At 31.0% G+C, this 21,849-nt stretch overlaps 1 protein-coding gene across 1 annotated transcript in view; it reads left to right on the plus strand.

Moving 5' to 3' along the window:
• The first annotated feature begins 381 nt into the window (after positions 1-381).
• Positions 382-21,849, plus strand: part of LOC143047830 (cytoplasmic tRNA 2-thiolation protein 1-like) — a 34,193-nt gene continuing 12,725 nt past the window's right edge. The window contains exons 1-9 of the mRNA XM_076221109.1: positions 382-534; positions 11,584-11,707; positions 12,375-12,493; positions 16,929-16,985; positions 17,586-17,643; positions 18,403-18,480; positions 19,803-19,844; positions 20,607-20,656; positions 21,579-21,643. Of these exons, the coding sequence (XP_076077224.1) occupies positions 478-534; positions 11,584-11,707; positions 12,375-12,493; positions 16,929-16,985; positions 17,586-17,643; positions 18,403-18,480; positions 19,803-19,844; positions 20,607-20,656; positions 21,579-21,643 (650 nt within the window). The 5' untranslated portion in view covers positions 382-477. The remainder of the gene's footprint in view (positions 535-11,583; positions 11,708-12,374; positions 12,494-16,928; positions 16,986-17,585; positions 17,644-18,402; positions 18,481-19,802; positions 19,845-20,606; positions 20,657-21,578; positions 21,644-21,849) is intronic.

Consider the following 21,849-nt stretch of genomic DNA (forward strand, 5'->3'; position numbering starts at 1 on the left):
TATTTGGTAGTATTTGTATGATGGTGCATGATTTTGTATGTCATAGTCGGTTAAAGAGCTCACTAGAGGTCATGTTTTGCTTGTTATTATGTATATATATGCCGACTCTAATTAAAACTTGCTTGCTTGCTTGCTTGCTTGCTTGCTTGCTTGCTTGATTGATTGATTGATTGATTGATTGATTGACAGCTAGTAGTGCCCTTTAAATTGAAAAAAAATAGCTATCCATCTGTTCATTATTAATTTTAATTTAGATTTTTTGACAATAACAATTAATCAATGTCTAATGTATATTGTTTCAATGCATATGTAGTACTATTTTGTATTAGCAAAAATAAAACAGCAAATCAGATTATCAGTGGGCCTCTTGTAATTTGGTGTAGAGTGCGCTCCCCTTATACCACTCTTCAAATAAAAGTGTCAACAAAGTGTTGCACAATATTTTGTTGATTTTCCAAGCTGTGAACATTGTTTACGATGCCAATATCTTGCTCCATTTGTGATGGAAAAGCTATTCTTAAAAGACCGAAGACGGTAATTTTTCCAGTACTAAATACGATCAATTATAATCATAAAATTCAATGATTACCTACACGGCTACAGGTTTCATGTCCTGATTACAACTTCGACACGTGTGTAAAATGATATCATAGTAATTTTGATATTTTTGTTTACACACAATGTGACACATTTTAACTGTACAATGCTCTGTAAAAAAATAATAATGTGGTTATGTTATGTTCAAGTATATTGGTATTTTTTTCAGAGAGTATCTAGTAAAATGTGATCACTTGCAGCATAATTTGTTTGGGAAACTTCACTTGACCAGTTGACCTGGGGAATCATTTTTGTAACTGAACCATTGTTTCCATCCCCCCCCCCCCAACATTTCGTTTTTAATTTAATAAACAGTAGAAAAATAAATTAAAAAAAATTTAAAAAAAACAACAAAAAAAACGGGAAATTTTCATTGTACTAATGAACTCAAAATCGTTCAATTTTTTTGATGTCATGTTTTGAATTCCCGCATCTGCGTAGAAATCTTCAATGTACTTCCTTTTTCCAGTCTCGTTTGTATGAAACTTTGAGTAAATTATATATTAATCAGTCTAGTATAAAATAGGAAGGAACACAATACCAATTTCGTTTTTAAAAATTCCTTGATATGAAAAAACGTTACCTGATGATAGCGTTTCTTTGTTTACATTGCATATGACGTCATAACTTAAATAACGTGACAACTAAAATCCCTAACAACAGAACCAAAATCGGAAACGTTACGGTATTTCCGTCTCTTTTTTTTAACAAATATTTAAGTTACAAAAAAGTAATTCATACAGACTTCGTCCCCATTCACTGGTAATGCCTGCCTCATATTATTTACATATATACCATTTCGTACCTACAAATGTAGTGGAATATTGTCAATTATTACTTGCATATATATATACATGTACATTGTATATACCATTTCTCACTTCTTAAGAGTGAACATTATGAATGCATTGCCATTTTGTGTACCTCATGTTAGATTTATATGAATGCCATTGTATATCTTGGAAGAGTTATATATTTTTAATTTCTCATTGATGTGCGCCATGTCACACATTTACACTAGAATGCTGTATTCTGTTGACACTGGATTGTCTCCCTTATGAAAATTAAAGTCTATCATGTACAATTTTTTAGTCTGGTAAACAACTCGCATGTACTTTAAAAATATATACTTATAGGTGGCAACTATATTTTACACATTTAGACAAAAAATTTAAAATATATACGTTTGTCAATTAACAAGAAAAGTAAAAACAACTATTGTTGAAGGCCGTACGGTGACCTATAGTTGTTAATGTCTGTGTCATTTTGGTCTTTTGTGGATAGTTGTCTCATTGGCAATAATACCACATCTTCTTTTTTATATTAATAATGTTTCTTAATCAAAACGGTGGTAGCTGTGTTTAATATTTGTAGACCTTAGAGATATTATACTATATTTTATGAAAATAAAACATTTTTGACCAATTAGAGTTGACCGGACAGATTTCACACTCGCCGATACACGCTTACCATATATATTTAACTGGTGGAAAACAAGTGAAATAGATACATATATAATTATTAAATCTATGAGATCAAGAAATATATGATATGTAAATATATAAACTTTACATATTAAAATTGCCTATATACATGTATGCTTTGAACATATTGAACTGATTGCCACAAGTGTTAATATCTCTTTTATTTTACCATATCTGCTCATGAAATTAAGGAATCTTGGAGAAAAAATAAATATATTATATGAAAATTTAAACTTTATATTAAAAAAAAATGTATTTCTTCAAAAAAAAATTACCAGATGGATTTCACATTCGCCTGATGTATGCTTTAAATACATTGAACTGATTGACACAAGTGTTAATATCTCTTCTTTTTTAATGATAATCAAACCAATCATCAGTCTTGATAAGAAAGAGAAATTGTAGGTCTATTTGGCCAATACTAGGTACAAAATGTTTTTTATTGTGGGTACGAAATGGTAATTTTGAGTATTGAATGGCAGATATGGTACAAAATGACTTGCTACCATCTAGGGTACCATTGATGCCTGAAATTTCCCTAAAGTAGTCCAAGCCTACATGTAGATAAAAGTTTTGATGCTCTAAAATTATTAATTTGTATTGTTGAAACCAGAGAAATTGATAATACATGTAAAACCTTTAATGAAGAGATATATACAACATGAATAATGTTTATTATATATTATGGAAGGAAAGTGTATTTTCTTATATGAAGTACTGTAAAGAGAATTAAAAAAATCACATTTTAAAGATATGAGAAGATGTGGTATGAGTGCCAATGAAACAGCTCTCCATCCAAGTCACAATTTGTAAAAGTAAACCATTGTAGGAAAAGTAAAGCCTTTATCATGGATCTGAAAACAGCAAGCAAGCTATGCACACTTACATGACTTATATGTATACGTTCTTGAGCACATTTAGATCAATTTTCTAACATTGCAAAATTTGTTGAATTTGATAAATAGACAATAGACAATATTTATTAGGGAGCTACCATTTGATTTTTATGGGGGGGGGGGGGGAAGGGGGGGCTAGGATGAAATTTGAAAAATATAGGCAGGACAGGAGTTTTGAGTAAAAAAAAAGGCAGGATGAGACACTTTGCAAAAAAAAAAGGCAGGATGACAATTTAGGTAAAAAAAGTCAGGATAAACTAATAAAAAAAAGGCAGGACCGAATAGAGTGAAAAATAAAAAGGCAGGACATAGATTACAACTAAAAAAAAAATGCAGGACAAAATTTTTCATCCTAGCCCCCCCATAAAAATCAAATGGTAGCTCCCTTAGCACAAACACATTTACATTAAATGATTATGGCATACAAAATTAAGACAATAAATTGACAATAGTTAAATTGATTATAATTATATTAGATTGACGGTGGTATTCACAGTGAAGAAGAAAAAGACTATAAATATCAACAGTTAACACATTATTAATGTTCATGAACAATTAAAAAAAACACAAACAAAAATTATGTTGCATATTAAAAGAAATACAAGTTATACAGATGTTCTCAATAAAAAAACAATCATTTACATACTTTATGGTGATTTTTATAATGACTGGTAGACTGCTATTTAAAAGTGCAGTCAAATGCTTCAGTGTTATAGCGGATTTAATATAATTGAAATTTAAGATTTTTATTAATATTTTGTATATAGGTATCCCTCAATGATTTATAGCATGGACAGATTGAAAAGAAATGGTATTCATCCTCGATTTCTTGTCTGTTACAGGATAAGCAAATGCGTTTACTTCTTTCAATGTTGGTATAATGCCCTCTTTCAATTGCTAGGGAATGGGCACTTAGTTTAAATTTACTGAAAACTGATCGGTGATATGGGGGCCTTTTTCTAATTCTTTTAGTATGACAAAAGAAATTTAATTTTTCACATTTATTGATAGAGCAATTCATAATTTGATAAGCCTGGTCATAGTTTCTTTGTTGGATAGTATTTGATTGAACCATTATGCAAATTTAGTTGTTCAAATAATGAAATTCAAATACAAACTGGACAGTCTTGTACATAAGCTATTTGTAAAAAATAATTTATTTTTGGCAATGTCATAATGATTATTTTATTATCATCATCCACTAGTGGTGTTACTTAGACTGCAATAATTTCTTCAATCCTATATATATATATTACATGTATTAAGGAATTATAAACAGAGAACACAAAACAAGACAATGGACCTAGTCTTGTAGAATGTATCTTTTCCAGTTTATGCATTAACATCATTAACAATTGCTTGTGTGTTTGGTAGTGGTATAGGGAGAGATGAAGGAAATTAAAGATTAACCAAAGTGAACATTATTTTAACCTATTAGGCTGTTTATGAATTTTGATTTGGAAAATCATGCAAACTTTTCAATCCAGTTTCCAACTCATCTAAAAAAAGAAAAATCTGCACTATCAATCTGTCAAAAAAAGGAATACCCGCTTGAGAAAAAAATAAAAGTTGTTCAAAAGTCCAAATCCGACAAAAATCAATTACAAAAATGGTCTTAAGTTTCATTCCCAATTTTGTGTCAGCATGTGCAATGGTGGTGTCCAGATGCCAGGATACTTCACTCAGAGTCAAACAGGACTCAATGATATTGGTTTGGTGAGAATTTCTCAGGTTAAGTGGCAATTTTCTAACTTTTTACTCCCTGGGACTTTTCAGTTTTGAATAAGGGTAAACAATGTTGAAAAGATGCTTGATCTGAACATGAAAAAATGACTTGGATAAAGAATTAAAATGATTATGATTAAGGAACTTCAGACAGATCTCTATTATGCTGTCAGTATAATTCTATGTGTCCTTATTTAAACGAGATGGTAAACAAGCTTTTCAATCTGTATCATGTTTTCTAGAATAATTGATGCAAAATCAAGTTACAGATTGTTGAAGAAATACTCAGCCATCTCTACAATTGATGGTGCATTACACAGATTTTTTTTCATAAATAGCAAAACAATTATGTGTTGGGAAATATTAAAATTTTTCTGAATATTTGTTTATTCTCAGGGGACAAATAAAAATATAGAAATCGGCCAAATTTAAAAGTAAAAATACATTGTCTCATATTGAAACATTTATATGTTAAATATGAAGCAATATTACTAGTATTCCTGCCCCTGACTCCAGTCACTTGTTCATGTTGTGTATGAATTAATTCTGGTCAGATATTTAGACTCATAACAATGTTTGATACATTGAGAAACTGAACATGATAAACTTTACATCATTCACTGTAATTATAATATTAATAAAGAATGTTTTGAAAAGATTCACTATTAAAGAAAACAAAAGGACTGCAGCTGTCAAGATGAATACAAAAAATAAAGTACTGTTTTCTGTAACATATTTCCTGCTATTTTATTGGATTTTTATCCAAGTACTTGTACACTGTTTACCCCCTCCACCTTTTAATATCCACATTTTATTTGGTTTACGTTTGAACATATTGATATTGACCACACTTAAAGAAAATCTTAATTCGGTAATTTAATTTCAAGTTCATTTTGTTGAAATCTCAATTCACAATCAGATGGAAATTTATACACAGAGAATATTCTATTTAAATTAACAATTTTCTTGTGACAACATAATCTTTATGCATTGTTTTTTCTAACTTTGGTCTCTTTTTATTTGTATGTCTGAAAGAAAAAAATCCATTATTTACCTATTGTTGAAATTGAATTTTATTTAAATGATGAATTTTCTCAAAGTTCTCTTATTTCTAGTTAAGACATTTTATTGTATTTGTCATTGTAAAACCCCCTTTTTTATCTTCTGAATTTAGATTAGGCACAGCCCATCTTGTCGCTGACTGGTCTTTTGTATATTTAAGAACATAAAATATGTCTTTTCCGTGTAAAACTAACCGCCAAACATTGTTTAAATGTGTCTTTTCTATTAAATTGATGTTTTAGACCTGTTATTAGTGACAACAGAAAGCTACTTTTTTACAGCTAATTTAATTCTTTTCTACCTATCGTTTACATTTGCCTTGTTTGGTGTCAAGAGTGATTCTCACACCTGCCCTTGTCCTGTCACCTGATAACATTACAGACGCAAGCACTTAATTAACAAAGATTCTCCTGTTTCACCCTCCAACCCTGCCCCTTGGTTATCCAATCCGAGCATCTTCATTTAGACTATTTCTTCTGACAACACTAATTTTTCTTTGAAGATTTTTAACACTGAACTAAGGGTCAGATTTAAATCTTCTTCGGTGGCAATATGTAAATGTTGACAATGTCCCATCGAGAAAATTAGCACTCATCAACAGCTATCGGTGTAAAGTTTATAAAACATCAAATAGATCGTTGAAGGAAGAGATACCTGAGGGAAACAGATTTAGTTTTTATACAATTTGACAAATTTTGTATGGACTTCATAGTCATCCGTAAAATCACAAATTAGTTAAACCCACTTGTCCAGTGGGTAATGGAAAACTTATTGAAAATTCTGTTTCTTTTTAAAATTAGCTAAACAACTTTTGTTACTTGAATTTTAATTAAGTGGTTTGTTCAGGTAACTTAAATTTCTACTTTTTTTTGTTGAGAATGTTTTTCAGAAGGACAGAATATCATCTGATCATATTGTTACATTTGACAGCTGTGCAGATGTAGTTTTAATCTGTGACTCAAATGAATTGATACATTTTACATCTATGAGGTACTTTGCTCTGGTAAAGCACTGGTCAGTCATTGTCAGTTGACTGATAAAAAGCTTAGGAAAGAAAGGAATTATTGATGTTTTTGAAGGTTTCAAATTCTGAAGCTAGATTTCACCCTAATATAAAAAAAGGATATAAGGTACAATTGCCAACAAGACAACTTTTTATATTGTCAACTGTCCAAATGATTGTGGTATTAATCATGTTAATTTGGCAACTATACATACTATAGGTCACAGTACTACAAATGATATCTATTTTAAAATCTGTACTGAACAGTGCTATATATATAGCTAGAATTCCTGCAATAATGAAAATAGTTATCAGCATCTAATAATAATCAAATAGTATTTTGAGCATGATGTGAGTGTTATGAAAACTTTTTTCATAATGTTTAGGTGTTGTTACAGCTAGTGCATATTTCTAGTTTTGAAATAAATAATTAAGAGTATAAATGTATTATACAGAGGCGGATTTAGAGTTTTTTTCAGGGTGCCTGGGTCCCCCCTTTTGTGGGAAAAGTTGGGTTGGTTATATAGGGAATCATTGAAGCATGACAAGATCGAGCCCCCACTTAGGCAGTCAGTGGGCCCCCTTTATGGAAATTTCTGGATCCGCCCCTGTTATACATTGTACTGATTTGAGTGAAATGTCTAAGTAAATGAAGTATGTGTATCTGAAATGCCTACCATCTGCTGTGTTCTATACCTTGGATGGACAGTTGTTTCATTGACACTCATACCACATCTTCTTATATCTATCTATTTGACTTGGATGGAGAGTTGTCTCATTGGCACTCATACCACATCTTCTTATATCTATCTATACCTTGGATGGAGAGTTGTCTCATTTACACTCATACCACATCTTCTTATATCTATCTATACCTTAGATGGAGAGTTGTCTCATTTACACTCATACCACATCTTCTTATATCTATCTATACCTTGGATGGAGAGTTGTCTCATTGGCACTCATACCACATCTTCTTATATCTATCTATTTGACTTGGATGGAGAGTTGTCTCATTGGCACTCATACTACATCTTCTTATATCTATCTATACCTTGGATGGAGAGTTGTCTCATTTACACTCATACCACATCTTCTTATATCTATCTATACCTTGGATGGAGAGTTGTCTGATTTACACTCATACCACATCTTCTTATATCTATCTATACCTTGGATGGAGAGTTGTCTCATTTACACTCATACCACATCTTCTTAAATCTATCTATACCTTGGATGGAGAGTTGTCTCATTGGCACTCATACCACATCTTCTTATATCTATCTATTTAACTTGGATGGAGAGTTGTCTTATTGGCACTCATACCACATCTTCTTACATCTATCTATACCTTGGATGGAGAGTTGTCTCATTGGCACTCATACCACATCTTCTTATATCTATCTATTTGACTTGGATGGAGAGTTCTCTCATTGGCACTCATACCACATCTTCTTATATCTATCTATACCTATATCACTTCCTATTATCTGTACACCTGTATTTGTAAAGTAGAAATAAAATGAATTAAAATGAGGATAAGCTGAAATATCACACATAATCCAAAGTTAAACAAATGATCATTCATCAGGATTGCAATTACATATATTAAATACATATGGGCTTGTTTGTAAAATTACATTACACATATTGATATTATTTTTTAAACATCTGGGTTAAAATTCTATCCTAACATGCCTAAGCGATCATGTTGATGAAGCGTTCGTGAATTGTAGTGTTTGACCTCTGAGTACTCTTTTACATATTTTATTTACAAATTACCTAATCTTGAAAGTTAATTCTGTTTAAAAGGAAACTATCAATTTGTGGTTTAGATTTTGTTTCAATCAGTTTTGCATATTTCATTTAAAAATAAAGAAAGATGTGTATTGTATTATAAGGTTTTGTTGAGAGTTCAACCCAGTAGTACAATGTAAGGAGGCAGTGACGAATTGACTGCAGAGAACATTGTTATAGTATACCTGGAAGCTACTGGATAACTTGCTGAGTTATTGTCCAAGTTTTAAATCACATCTCTTTGAAGTTTGAAGCGTGTTATGTTTTTACCAAGTTAACGAGTAGGGTGCTGTCGACAAAGATGAAATTCTTGCATAAAATTATAGCTACTAATGGGCAGCTATCCAAAACTTTGACATATGTTTGAAATATCTTAGGGACACGGCAAAACTCTTGTCACTAATTCTATGCACGTGTTTTGCCGTTGGTTAAAACACATGAAGGAAGAATAATTCAAAGTTAATTGGATGTGTAGTCTGAAGAAGACTTAGTTCAACAGAAAACATGGTTAACATCATCTTTTTTTACACACTTCATCTTTAAAATGTTTTTAACATGCCCTCCAGCATATTTAAGAGCAAGGATTCAAATTGACGAAGAATACTTAATATTATCCTTGCATTGCTGTAAGGGACGACATCAAAAGTTCAATGAAGGATACAAAACTTAATTCAAATAGTTTTTTCACTGACCCCCCTACCCCCCTATTAACTTAATTTGGGAAAAATTGATTGACCCATATGGATATATGTAAAAATCAATGTCGGATAACCAAATCTTGCAGCAGTTCAATCCCCCCACCCCCAAACTATTTGAATTAAGTTTTTTATCTTACATTGATCTTTTGATGTCGTCCCTAACCATGGTAACTGATTACTTTTCAATGTTTTAATATGTTTTGCATTTGCTTTTTCAACAACAAAAGAAGAATTATTCAGCATTTATATGCAAATCATTGCAAATGAAAATGAACAAAATCTGTATTTGATATTAACCACCAAAATAATGATTAAAATTCATAAAACCAGCTTCTAAAAGAACTTTTTCTGTACTGAAGTTTTGTCCCTTTATAACATTATATTCAAGCAAGGGCATCATTTGTGTCCAATTGGCACATTCTCCATTTAATTTCATTACAATGAAATAATTTTTTCTGTAGATGTTGTTTCATTCATATTTAGAAAAAAAAAAGAAAAAGGATGAACATAGTTTCCATTAGTGAGACATCAACCACACAATAATACCTGAGATATTGAGGTACTTGACAAGAGATCAATTGAGGAAACTGTTGCCCTCTTTTAAAACTAGCAAGATTTATTCATGGAATTCTAATAATTGCAAACACACGTTTTAAGTATTTGTCATGTTGGGATGCTGTCTAATTAACCTATTTTCTTTAGTCATATCCATATTCATATATACTGTAAATTTGCTGAAGAAATTATTGTGTGCAATTATTATTGTGATTTTGTCATTTTAGGCTAAAATGCGGTTGTTATGAGGGGTACATGTATTACATATTGGCAATAGATATTGATTTTTATCTCCCCAACTGTCACTGTAGAGAGCATTGATTAAGTGTTACCGTGTTTATCGATATGTAGGTCCCAAAATTGGGATTCCAACCTCTATTAGTTCATGTAGTTAATGTTGGCCTCAACCATTAATGAATACCAGTATTGACTTCAGAAGGATAACACAAGAAATTTGGAATTTAAAAATAATATAGGTTAATTTAGTATTTGGTATAAAAAGAATAAATATTAATAACACCACTGAGGATTATTTCACTTTTAAGATTGGAAGCCAAAGTACATATAACATTGATAATAAAATATTCTTGCAAAATTTCAGTCATTAGTTATGAAATATCTCTAAGAATTATTGTGACTAGGGAAATTTGTGTCTTGCTATGAAAATATAAAAAAATTACCCTAATTCCATTTGAATTCCATATTAATTTATGCAAATGACTTGTTTGTTGAAATGGTCAATTTATGACGGACAAGTGATCTATGGGTAAGATTTCCATTCAGGACAAAGTTTTACACTTGACCCATGGTCATTAGATATGACCCCTGCTTGTGGACATCTGCAATAGGGTTTGAACACAAAACACTGGTCATTTAGATAATGGTGATAATGATTGGTGAAGTTGACAATAGGATGTCCCCATTAATTTGTCTGTTATTGTCCGTTACGGCACCCGTACCGAGTCATGTGAACAAATGAAGTGGAAACGTTATTGGAAGTTAATCACAGATTTTAATAAGTTTCCTGTCCGCATTTCAATACCCCCTTGGATATGCTGTTTATAGCTTTGTAAAATTGGCATATAAGAAAATAGGATCACTAAAAGCAATAATTAGATGAATTCAGAGGAAAATCAAATAATATTAAGAGGTAGTGAGTGGTTTGTAATGGTTTATTTCAATTTCGTAGTAGGAATATTTTCTTTTCCATATGTTATGTAAATGAGAATTTGATTTTGATTTTGCTACCTTGGCTTACATGCCTTATTTCAGAAGCAGTCTGCAGTTTGATATATTTTGTTTCTGAAAGTAAATTACCCTTATATTCATGTACAGTATGTGAAGTAAAAGGAAGATATCGAAGTACACACAAAAGTCTAAAATAACAATTTTGATGTCAACTAAAAACTATTGTGGGCATCTATTGTTGTGATTGTTGATCAATGTAAAAAATTTTACCTCAGTTAATATGTATATAAAAAAAAGATGTAAAAAAAAATGCATGCATATAAATGGCTTGTATGATTAAAATGAAAGTTCTAATTATTTGACATGATTATTAAAAGTGATACATGTACTAATTCAATTTCAGTCCTCATTTTGCCATATTTATAAATACATCACAGAAAGTATAAAAAAATATTTGTAAATTGATGTTGTAAAATTTTACATCAAATCATTTTCTATCATCATTAGCATGGTATAGAAACAAAGAAGACACAGACTAATTTATGAAGAAATATTGAATGTTTGATCTTTTTTTCTAGGGAGATGCATTATGCAAAGAATGTTTTTATTATGCATTTGAAGAGGAGATTCACAAGACCATTATTGATGCTAAATTATTTACCTCAGGGGAAACTGTAGCTATTGGTGCCTCTGGAGGGAAAGGTTAGTCTCTCACATTGATTGCCAAAAATAACTATCACATCCTTTAACATGTTAAAGAGCTAGTCTGCCCAAAAAAACATTTAAAATCTGAAATATTGTCCAAATGGCCAGTAGGATCTTTGAAATATTTCACAGATTCCAGTTATTAGTCATATTTATATATAGGTTCTGACTTGAGTAAGTTACATTTATACAGGTTTCTGACTGGAGTAAGTTATATTTATATAGGTTTCTGACTCGAGTAAGTTATATTTATAGGTTTCTGACTCAAGTTAGTTATATTTATAGAGGTTTTTGACTCGAGTAAGTTACATTTATATAGGTTTCTGACTCAAGTAAGTTATATTTATATAGGTTTCTGACTCAAGTAAGTTTTGGTTTAGGCACAATTCATAATTACAGAAATTATATAATTTTGATTAAGAGAAAATATATCATTTAATTAACTTTGTCATAGAAACATTGTGAATTTGAACAACTGATACATGGATGAACATCACAAACTGTGCTCTGAAAATTTAAGGTTTTCTACACCAATAAACTGTATGAAATAAAAAAATATACAAACCAATAGCATGTATATATAGGCAATTACATACAAAAAAAAAAAAAAAAACCAACTTCTGAATAGAGCAAAAGTTATTTAATTTTTTTTTTTTTTTTTCAGATTCTACAGTATTGGCTTACACAATGAAAGAACTGAACCAGAGGTATAATTATGGTCTGGACCTAGTCCTGTTATCTGTGGATGAGGGTATAACTGGATATAGGGATGATTCACTAGAGGTAAAAAAAAAAAAAGCATCCTGTTTTATACAGGATAAAACTATACATTTTCTCAAATTTATTGAAAATTTATTTGTACAAGGCTTAGAAAAAAAATACAGAACTGCCGAGCATTACTGACCAATATCTAACCACGTACAAATAAAATTCATAAAGTCTGTAACTGTGCAACATTTGAAACTGTTCTTAATAAAATATTTTGATAAAAAATCAGCAACAAAAGTTTCATGAGGACAATGTGAAAATCTGCAAACCTGTATCCTTTTGAGATAAAACTCTACAGAAAAAAACATTATTTACATCAAAAACAAGACTATATAAAATCAGTTACTGTATGAAGCCAAAGCTTTTTTGGTCAATGCATTTTGTCTTTGAAAATTGAGGAGTTGCAGTATAAAAGTTATTCTCAGAGCGAATGCTTACTGGTAATCTTCAGTATCAATTTGGTATAAATATAACAATCCTAGAAAGAACAATACACCTACAAATCTTTCAAACAGTGCACTGCATCACCAAGTATTTTCTTACTTTTGCAATAGCTGTCTTATACTTTTAAGGGATTGGGAAATCGTATAAGAAATAAAACATTTCTAGACTTAAAATATAAATACTTGGGATTCATAATTATTCATACAATACCAATTTATCTTAAATTTGATTTTGTGAGTAATTTTAAAGTACAAAGTTCAAATTTTCTATAGGTTTGTACATGTATACAGACTCTTGATAACCCCCCAACAGGGCTCACGCTACCAGGCGACTTGGGCGAAGAAGTCGCCTTCCCGACCGTCACTTCGCTTTCCCCGACCCCCAAAAGCGAAAACAAGTCGCCCTGTTCTTGACGATAGTCGCTTTCAGTCGCTTCCGTCATCGCACATTTTCAATTTTTACCAAGTTGATAAAACATCAATTTTTTACTGATAATTAAAGAAATTCAGACATAAACGATTCATTATCTTTAGAAAAGAGGTTGAAGCATTGTCTTCGCAGTGTGTAGCAGGTTATTTGATAAAAATACAACTTTTTATCACTTCGTGCATTTCCGCACCTTGCGCAAGTTCCGGTGCTTGTTACTCAAAAAAGTAAATCAACCTAAATTTCGGCGGCAAAATAAGTTTGTTACTGTGAAAGTACTTTTATTCGTGGGGTACCAATTTTCGTGGTTTTCGTGGATGACTTTATCCACGAATTTAAGTGTCCAACGAAATAAAACAACCATTGTCCAAATCAAGACATGGAAAGATCCCCATCGGTAGATTTGACCACTGATATGATCTAGAGAATATATTGAATAACACCAAATCTGAGAATACTTTAATAGCAGTCACAGAACTACAACCGCATGCAGGATTATACCCATTTCATCTTTAATAACCTAAACTGTACAACTTTTGATCCTTTAATTCTCATAAAAAATATTTTTGATCGATGAAAGTCAGATTTCCGGTATTGATATGTTAGTATGATAAAGTGTTCATTTTATATCCTCATAGTTCTCGTACATATGGAAAATAATAATTTCATGCTGGGCTTGATTTTGATAAGAATTATTTGACAATTCAAGATACGTTAATAGCATTTGTTTATGTTACTATTTTCAATAGGTGACATGTTTATGGCCTAATTAACACCTTTGATGGTCTTTAATCTGTTGATCACTTTATCATGGGTTAATAAGTGTTATCACTACGATTTACACGGGTCAATGTTTACTTTGCAATTTCCTTCAATCCAGACTATTTGTAACCTTCGTTTCTAAAGGTTTAATTTTTCAATTTTTTTTTTAGAAAACTAAAATCCACGAATTTAAAAACCCACGAACATGTAAATACTGCTCAATCCACGAAAATTGATACCCACGAATTAAAGTACTTTCACAGTACTTCATTTAAACGTGATAAAAGTTGCATCCAGTAAATGTTTAATCCATTTATTGCATTAAAACCGTCATGTTCCTTTCCAAATAACTTGTCAAACATCGTTTATTTTTGTAAATTTTCTTGCATTCGTCCGCCATTGACCGATTTCTAAACTACGGATCTGAACCGGACCAGCTATGACCGAAATCCGTACTTTTACAATAATTACTACGGACGCACGGATGGAACAGCTGACAGATGAATATTGATCCCAAAGGGAAAAATTACGCATTCCACACGCATTAAGAGACTTTTGGTTACATCTAATAATAATAATAATAATAATAATCTTTATTTCAAGAGGGTATGCTCAATTAGTACAAACACTATTCTCCCTTGAGGCCCTCACACTCCACTCACAATGCAATTCACACAATTTCTTCATAACAAAGAAAAACATTAGAAAACATAAATCAAAGTTGATACATAGTCATTTAAATATTTCCTGGATTTTCAAGTAAAAACTTAAAGCAGTTTGTTTTAAAAGTATTTATGTTTGACATGTGTCTTAGTGCTTCTGGTAGTTTATTCCATAAAGTTGGGCCAGAATATGAAAAAGATCTTCTAAATGTGTTTGTTCTTGCCTTTGGTATATTAAGTAATTGGGTAGTATTTGATCTAAGTTGCATTCCATTTTTATTTGAAACATAGGAGATTTTGTTAGACAAATATTCTGGAACAGATCCATATAAACATCTATGAACATATAAGGCCTTGTGGTAAATCACACGATCAGTAAATCGAAGCCATGATAACTTTTTAAACATTGTATTAGATGGGGTATCATAAGGAAGTTCAAGAATAATTCTAGCTGCTCGTTTTTGAAGTTTATCTAATCTATTTGTATTTTGGTCACTGGTGTTTCCCCAAATTGTACAACAGTAATCCAAAATAGGGAGAATATAACCATTAAAGTATAACTTTCTTGTTTCAAGGGGTAGGGATTTCTTTATCCTAGACAAAAGATTTAGCCTTGTACTGATTTTTGTGCACAAAGTGTCAATTTGGGCTGTCCACTCAAGATTTTCATCAATAAAAACCCCAAGGAGCTTTTCACAATTAACATCTCTAATTTGTGAGTTACCAACACTCAAATTCAGAACATGGTCTGTTTTTGCTAGTTTCTGTCTAGAACCAATAACCATAGATGTAGTTTTTGTTGGATTTATATACATCTTATTTCCCTTGCACCATTCTTCAATTCTTTCTAAATCATTTGTAATGCTGTCCTGGATGGTATTGAGACTACGACCTGTGCAGTGAATGGTAGTATCATCTGCATAGAGGTCTGCTTGAGATGAGGTTATATGAAGGGGCAAATCATTAATGAACAATAAAAATAAAAGGGGGCCTAATATGGAGCCCTGAGGTACTCCAGTTTTTATTTCTAGTGCCCTTGACTTAATTGTCCCATTTTCCACTTGTTGGAATCTATGAGATAGATATGATTTAAACCAGTTACATGATAAATTTGAAATTTTGTAGCACTGCAGTTTTTGAAGAAGGATAACGTGATCTACCAGATCAAATGCTTTTTTAAAATCTAGGAAGATAATACCTATAATTTCTCCATCATCAATTGCTTTCAACCACTGATCAATAAGTTTTAGTAAAGCAGTATGACAAGAGTGGTGGCTTCTAAATCCAGACTGACTTGCATGAAGGAGCTTATATTTTAATAGGTATCGGTATAGGTGTTTGCAGACATGCTTTTCAAAAATCTTTGACATAGTAGGCAAAATAGATATTGGTCTATAGTTGTCGACAGTATCTTTAGGACCCTTTTTATGGCTTGGCATGACACGGGCATTTTTGTGTATCTAATTCATTGGTGTATATAATTCCCTATATTTTTTATGGATTGTTTCAAACTATTGATTAAAGTTGCTTAACTCTGAGACTATTATACTAATATCAATATATTATGGCCCAGCTAAATAACTTTTATATTTTTTTTATGAGAAACACTGAATTTCATACACAAGATATTTTTTAACTAAATTGTAATTGATATATTATAATTTCTTTACATTTTTTAAAATATTTTTTTTTTTAGTGCTAGATATTTAGTTGGTAGGTTCTCACAAGAACCTTAGTAAAACTTAAACAACTTTTAATTTCAAATGTTACTTTAATTGTAATTTTTTACTCATATGAATTGAACAACATAAAAAGAACATTATTTACATATGGCCCTTTATACTATTGTAAAATCCAAACATTGTAGCGCACCGCGCGAATGAGCACTTCTCTTTCAAATCTCACCACTTCTCCCTATCAGTTTCAAAAAGAGAAGTCACTTCTCCCTATAATTCTTAAGTAGTGTGAGCCCTGCCCCCCAAAATCAAAAATCCATGAAAATACTATTCTTCAATACACAAAACTTGTTACCGAGAAAAATTAATGAATTTGAAGTATGAGTTAATGAAATATGTTGTCACGTTATATAAATGATAAATCAGTAGATGATCAAACAAAATAGATATTAACAGACCTCCATTTCCTTATAATTTCAGACAGTAAAGAGAAACCAGATACAGTATGACCTACCATTAAAGATTGTATCATACGAGGTGAAAGTTGTTGGGAGTCAAAGTAGAATGACAAAAAGTCACAAGTTACTCACAATATGTTGCAAAAGTTATTTAAAAACATTTTAAGAGGTGATATCTAATATCATGTAAAAAAATCCTCAGATTTCCATTCTATACAGAAAAAGGAAGATGTGATATGATTGTCAATAAGATAAATACCCACTAGAGACACAAAGATTAAACAACTAAAGGTCATAATATGGCCTTCAAACAATTTACAAAACCCATTCTGTAAACGCCCTCACACGATAAAACGTAACACACAAATCAAAGAAAAGCAAATATGATAGAAAGCAACAAAATAAGACAAGCACTGAAATAATGGCTCCTGACTTTGGACAGACATATTTAAAATGTTTCATATACAAGGTTAAATATAATTATTTTTGATATTTACAAGATTCCAGATATGAATATTGAAACATAGAATCAGAATGTTTGCAAAACCAAAAGAAGAGTCCCTTACAATAATATAAAATAACTCAATCAATAAAATTCTGTGCTGAATAAATACTTATGAAGCACAACAAATCATACAATTAAAAAACAAAATTTGACAAATTCTTGATTATTTTACAGGATTTATATGGATGGTCTATGGATTCAATAGTTAAACAAATAGGACTGAAAAATAACTGTAAGTTGTCATTCATATTTTAAACAAAAATAAAAATAAAAAATGTTGGAATATTGTGAGAGGGGAGATAATCACTATCAGAAAAATACAAAGTATTGCATAAGGGAAAAGACCTTATAAATGAATTTATGTACACAACATTCTTGCCTCTCTCTAAAGTTGTAAATATATATATTCAGTATACATGTATATGAAATTGATCCAAGATTTAATTATGCATATACAATGTATAATATTATTGTATGTGTGAGTTTTTGTGAGACAATATATGAGAACATTTATGCCAATACTTGATTATAGACTATATGTTAGGCCTACATAAACAAGATTTATAGAACTATATGGATAGGCTTTCTTGTGTTTTGATGGAAAATTTCCATCCAGCAAGTGCTAAACTTTGTGTCATTTCATTCATTAAAACAAATGAAAATATGTAACTCTTTGTGTACTTTAAAGCAATTTCTGTCTGTTCAAGAAAACTCAAAACTTAGTACTGTAGATTCAGAAATTATTGCGATGTTTTTATTTTTGCGGAAAATGCGTATGGGCTATAAACACAATAATTAAAACCCATTTTGATTTTTTTATGTGAATAAAACAGGATTTTTCTAAATATCGCAAAAATTAAATTGCATTTTATGCTGAAATGACAAAATCGCAATAATAAATGCATGCAATAATTTATGAATTGACAGTATTCAGGAAATATAATAGACTAATCATAACATTAGATTATGTTTATTAATTGGATACTTGCAGGTACATTCTGTGGAGTATTTAGAAGGCAGGCATTAGACAGAGGAGCAATGATGATGAAAGTAGATAAAATTGTAACAGGTATTTATATTCAATTACAAACGAAAGTGAACCAACGCCTGGTGAGTCTGTAGTACGGTAGAGTCCATAAAGTGGATACCTCGGGTATGCAGGGTCGTTATGATAAAAAACATAAAATGTAGAAAGTCTTATAACAACAACACTTTAGGGACTGCTGCAGAAATTTATTGATCGACATGTTTCGGTGCCTAGGGCACCGTCATCAGGATAAAAACAATGCATAAAATCATACTGAAGTACAAAATCGGGTTGTAAAAATTTAAACATCACAATGTTACAATGGTAAGTAACGTTATTAATAGCAACTGAAAGTGAAAGTGAAAGTTCATTGTAAGTATGTAAGTAAACTATAAAAAGAAACTAAAATAAAATGTTTTTGTTGTGAAAATGTTTGTTAAAATTATTCTGCCAAAAAGTTGTCAGGCTGTGTATAGACAGTATAGGTTGTGTGGTCTGAATGTTCATTTAACTTTCTTCCCCAAAATAGACGACATTTTACCAGCAATTCCGTACCATTTCGACTGGCTTCCCTTGGCCAGAGGTACTGCTTCCAATCGCGTCAGGAATGCTGTAAAATGTTTTGGTCGCCGAGAGTTAAGGACAAAGTATAAATATCACTAGTCTATGCTGAATTTTAACTATGTGTTCGTTCATCAAACTATCGGGAATGGCCAGTAATCTGTAAAAGTGGTTGTATCTTGAGGGTTGTATGTTTGATTAACATATTTTTCGGGAGCATCAGATTGAATTTGAAGAATACGAAGTCGGGTGCATTTAATTTCAAATGAATTCTGTAAAAGAGAAATAATTTCCTATCACTGTTCTTTTCCTCCTTAAGACTCGTTTTTTGGTTAGAATGGTCCATTATTACGTATAATTCATTATTATTTGTGGGATACCATAATACCAATTTTCGTGGAATATGTAAATCACAAAGGAGTAGGTTCCCAAAGGGTTAAAATTGGCCCTAAATATTTTGATGTTTTAATGCGGCAACATAATACTACAAATTTTACATAGAAATAGTTATGGTATTACATTTTTTTACTATTAATACATAGCTACTGTAGATCTATAAAACCTATGATTGGTTAGGAACTGTTTTCAAGTTAATAAAAGATGTTTGGTAAATGCCAATCAGGTGTTGTGACTTTGGAATAATTATGGAATCCATAATTAGCTTAAGATACTAACAGATCTTGAGAGTTTTTGCTTTTATTTGTTGAATTGAAGGTGTTTATATTTTGTTATATTTGCAGAATCCTAATTTTCTGAAATAATACAATAATGACCTCATGTTAAAAAGCCATTTTGTTTTGTAGGACACAATGCAGATGATATAGCTGAAACTGTTATAATGAATGGTAAGTATTTAACAAGCAAATAATTATTAAAAATAGTCTCAATTAGTATTTGTCCTTGGGTGCTGTCTGTCATATTGACAAAGGACTATAGCGGAGGGGGCATACAGTTTTACTCTTTTTCTGTCTGTCTGTACATCCATCCGTACTTACAATCATATGTCCCAAAATTGGTTTCTGTTCTCTAACTTTGCCCCAACCAATTGTTATGAAACTGATACACATATCTTATTACCACAAATACAGATCAAGTTTCAAATTTGGTGGCATCACTTTTACTGTTCAAGAGTAATGCCCCTTTTCAAATGGAAAAATTGCTGAATTTTAGTTTTCTGTTCTCTAATGTTAGTTTGCCTCAACCAAATATTATGAAACTTATACACAATGCTCATTACCAAATGTTATGAAACTTATACACAATGCTTAATACAACAAAACTCTGATCCAGTTTGAATGTTGGTGCTTTACTCTTACCGTTCTAGATTACTTCCCCTTTTCAAATGGAAAAATTGCTGAAATATTTGTTTCTGATCTCATTAGTTTGCCTCAACCAAATTTTATGAAACTTATGCACATTGCTAATTACCACAAAAAAAATATCTTGAACAAATTTTTGTAGTGTTACTTTTACAGTTCATGACTTATGTCCCTTGATAACGTTATATGCATTTGCTGAAGTGAAAGTCTTCTGAATAGGTCAAACGTGTCTAATGCAAAGGCTATGTGTAAATAATCCATTCTAAACTAAACTTCTTATTATTTCAGTTTTACGAGGAGATATAGGAAGACTACGTAGATGTACAGCTATAACAACAGTAGGTTAAATAACATCTACCTCTTATATGTCACATTCATTTCCATGACCAGAAAAAGTCTTTTACTATTAACTGATTTCTGACATATAAATGTTTTATGAGTAAACTGGCTTTCTGCATCCTTAGACTGTCAAGTCATAGTGGCAGCTTGACCATTTCAAACATCCGTCTGTATTCGAATGTGCACACTTCAACACTATACATAGAAATTTATTAATTTTATCATCTATACAAAGTAATTAAGCTGTGATTTGGAAATAATTCAAACTAAGATATTCAACCTGCTGCTCAAAGTAGTGATATATTAGATAAAACACCGTAATTCCAGGTATCAATAGACAAATACATTGACGAGCATCAGAAAAGATGGAATGTTGCTTTCAATTCTTAAACAGTATACTTATATAGTAAGTAAAACTAAGAATGGAAATGGGGAATGTGTCAAAGAGACAACAACCCCACCATAGAGCAAACTACAGACGAAGGCCACCAATGTGTCTAGTCCAGAAAACATGATTATTACTGAAATGATAATATCAGCCATTTTGGAGCACAAGGATTTTGTAAGATGTTTGTTCTTCTTATTCAAAAATGTCTTTAGATAAATTCTGCTCCACATAAGTACAAAGATAAAGTGAATCTAAATTCAGATGACAATGCACAAACAAGACAATTCAAAAGCAACAAGACATACAACAAACCCTAATGTCTGAAGCTGTGACGAAACAACCATGTATTACAGTCAAATCTACACTTGTGTATAAAGAATTACTGTCTTATTTGACCATAATCCTTTCAACTGATTTTACAGTATAAATGAATCAATAATATAGGATACATTGTTATTTACCTGTCATAGAAAACAATTGTTTTATCATGTACATATTTGACATTTTCTCTAATCAACTTCTTTTCTTTACAGGGAACTGATGGAGCTCTACCAAGATGTAAACCATTTAAATATACTTATGAAAAAGAAATTGTTATGTAAGTCAAGTTTGTAATTTATACTTTAGTATACTACAAATTATTTTGCTTTGTTTATTTTGAAGTAGTAAAAATTGACAAAAAAAATGTTTAAATGTTGTTATGATAAAAATGCACAAAAGTAGTTAATTTTACACCACATATAGGAATTATATGGAAATACCCCCTTTTTGTAAATAGTCCGATACATTGTATTCTCAATGATA

This window comes from Mytilus galloprovincialis, chromosome 10 (genome assembly GCF_965363235.1).
Source record: "Mytilus galloprovincialis chromosome 10, xbMytGall1.hap1.1, whole genome shotgun sequence".
Classification (NCBI taxonomy): Eukaryota; Metazoa; Mollusca; class Bivalvia; order Mytilida; family Mytilidae; genus Mytilus; species Mytilus galloprovincialis.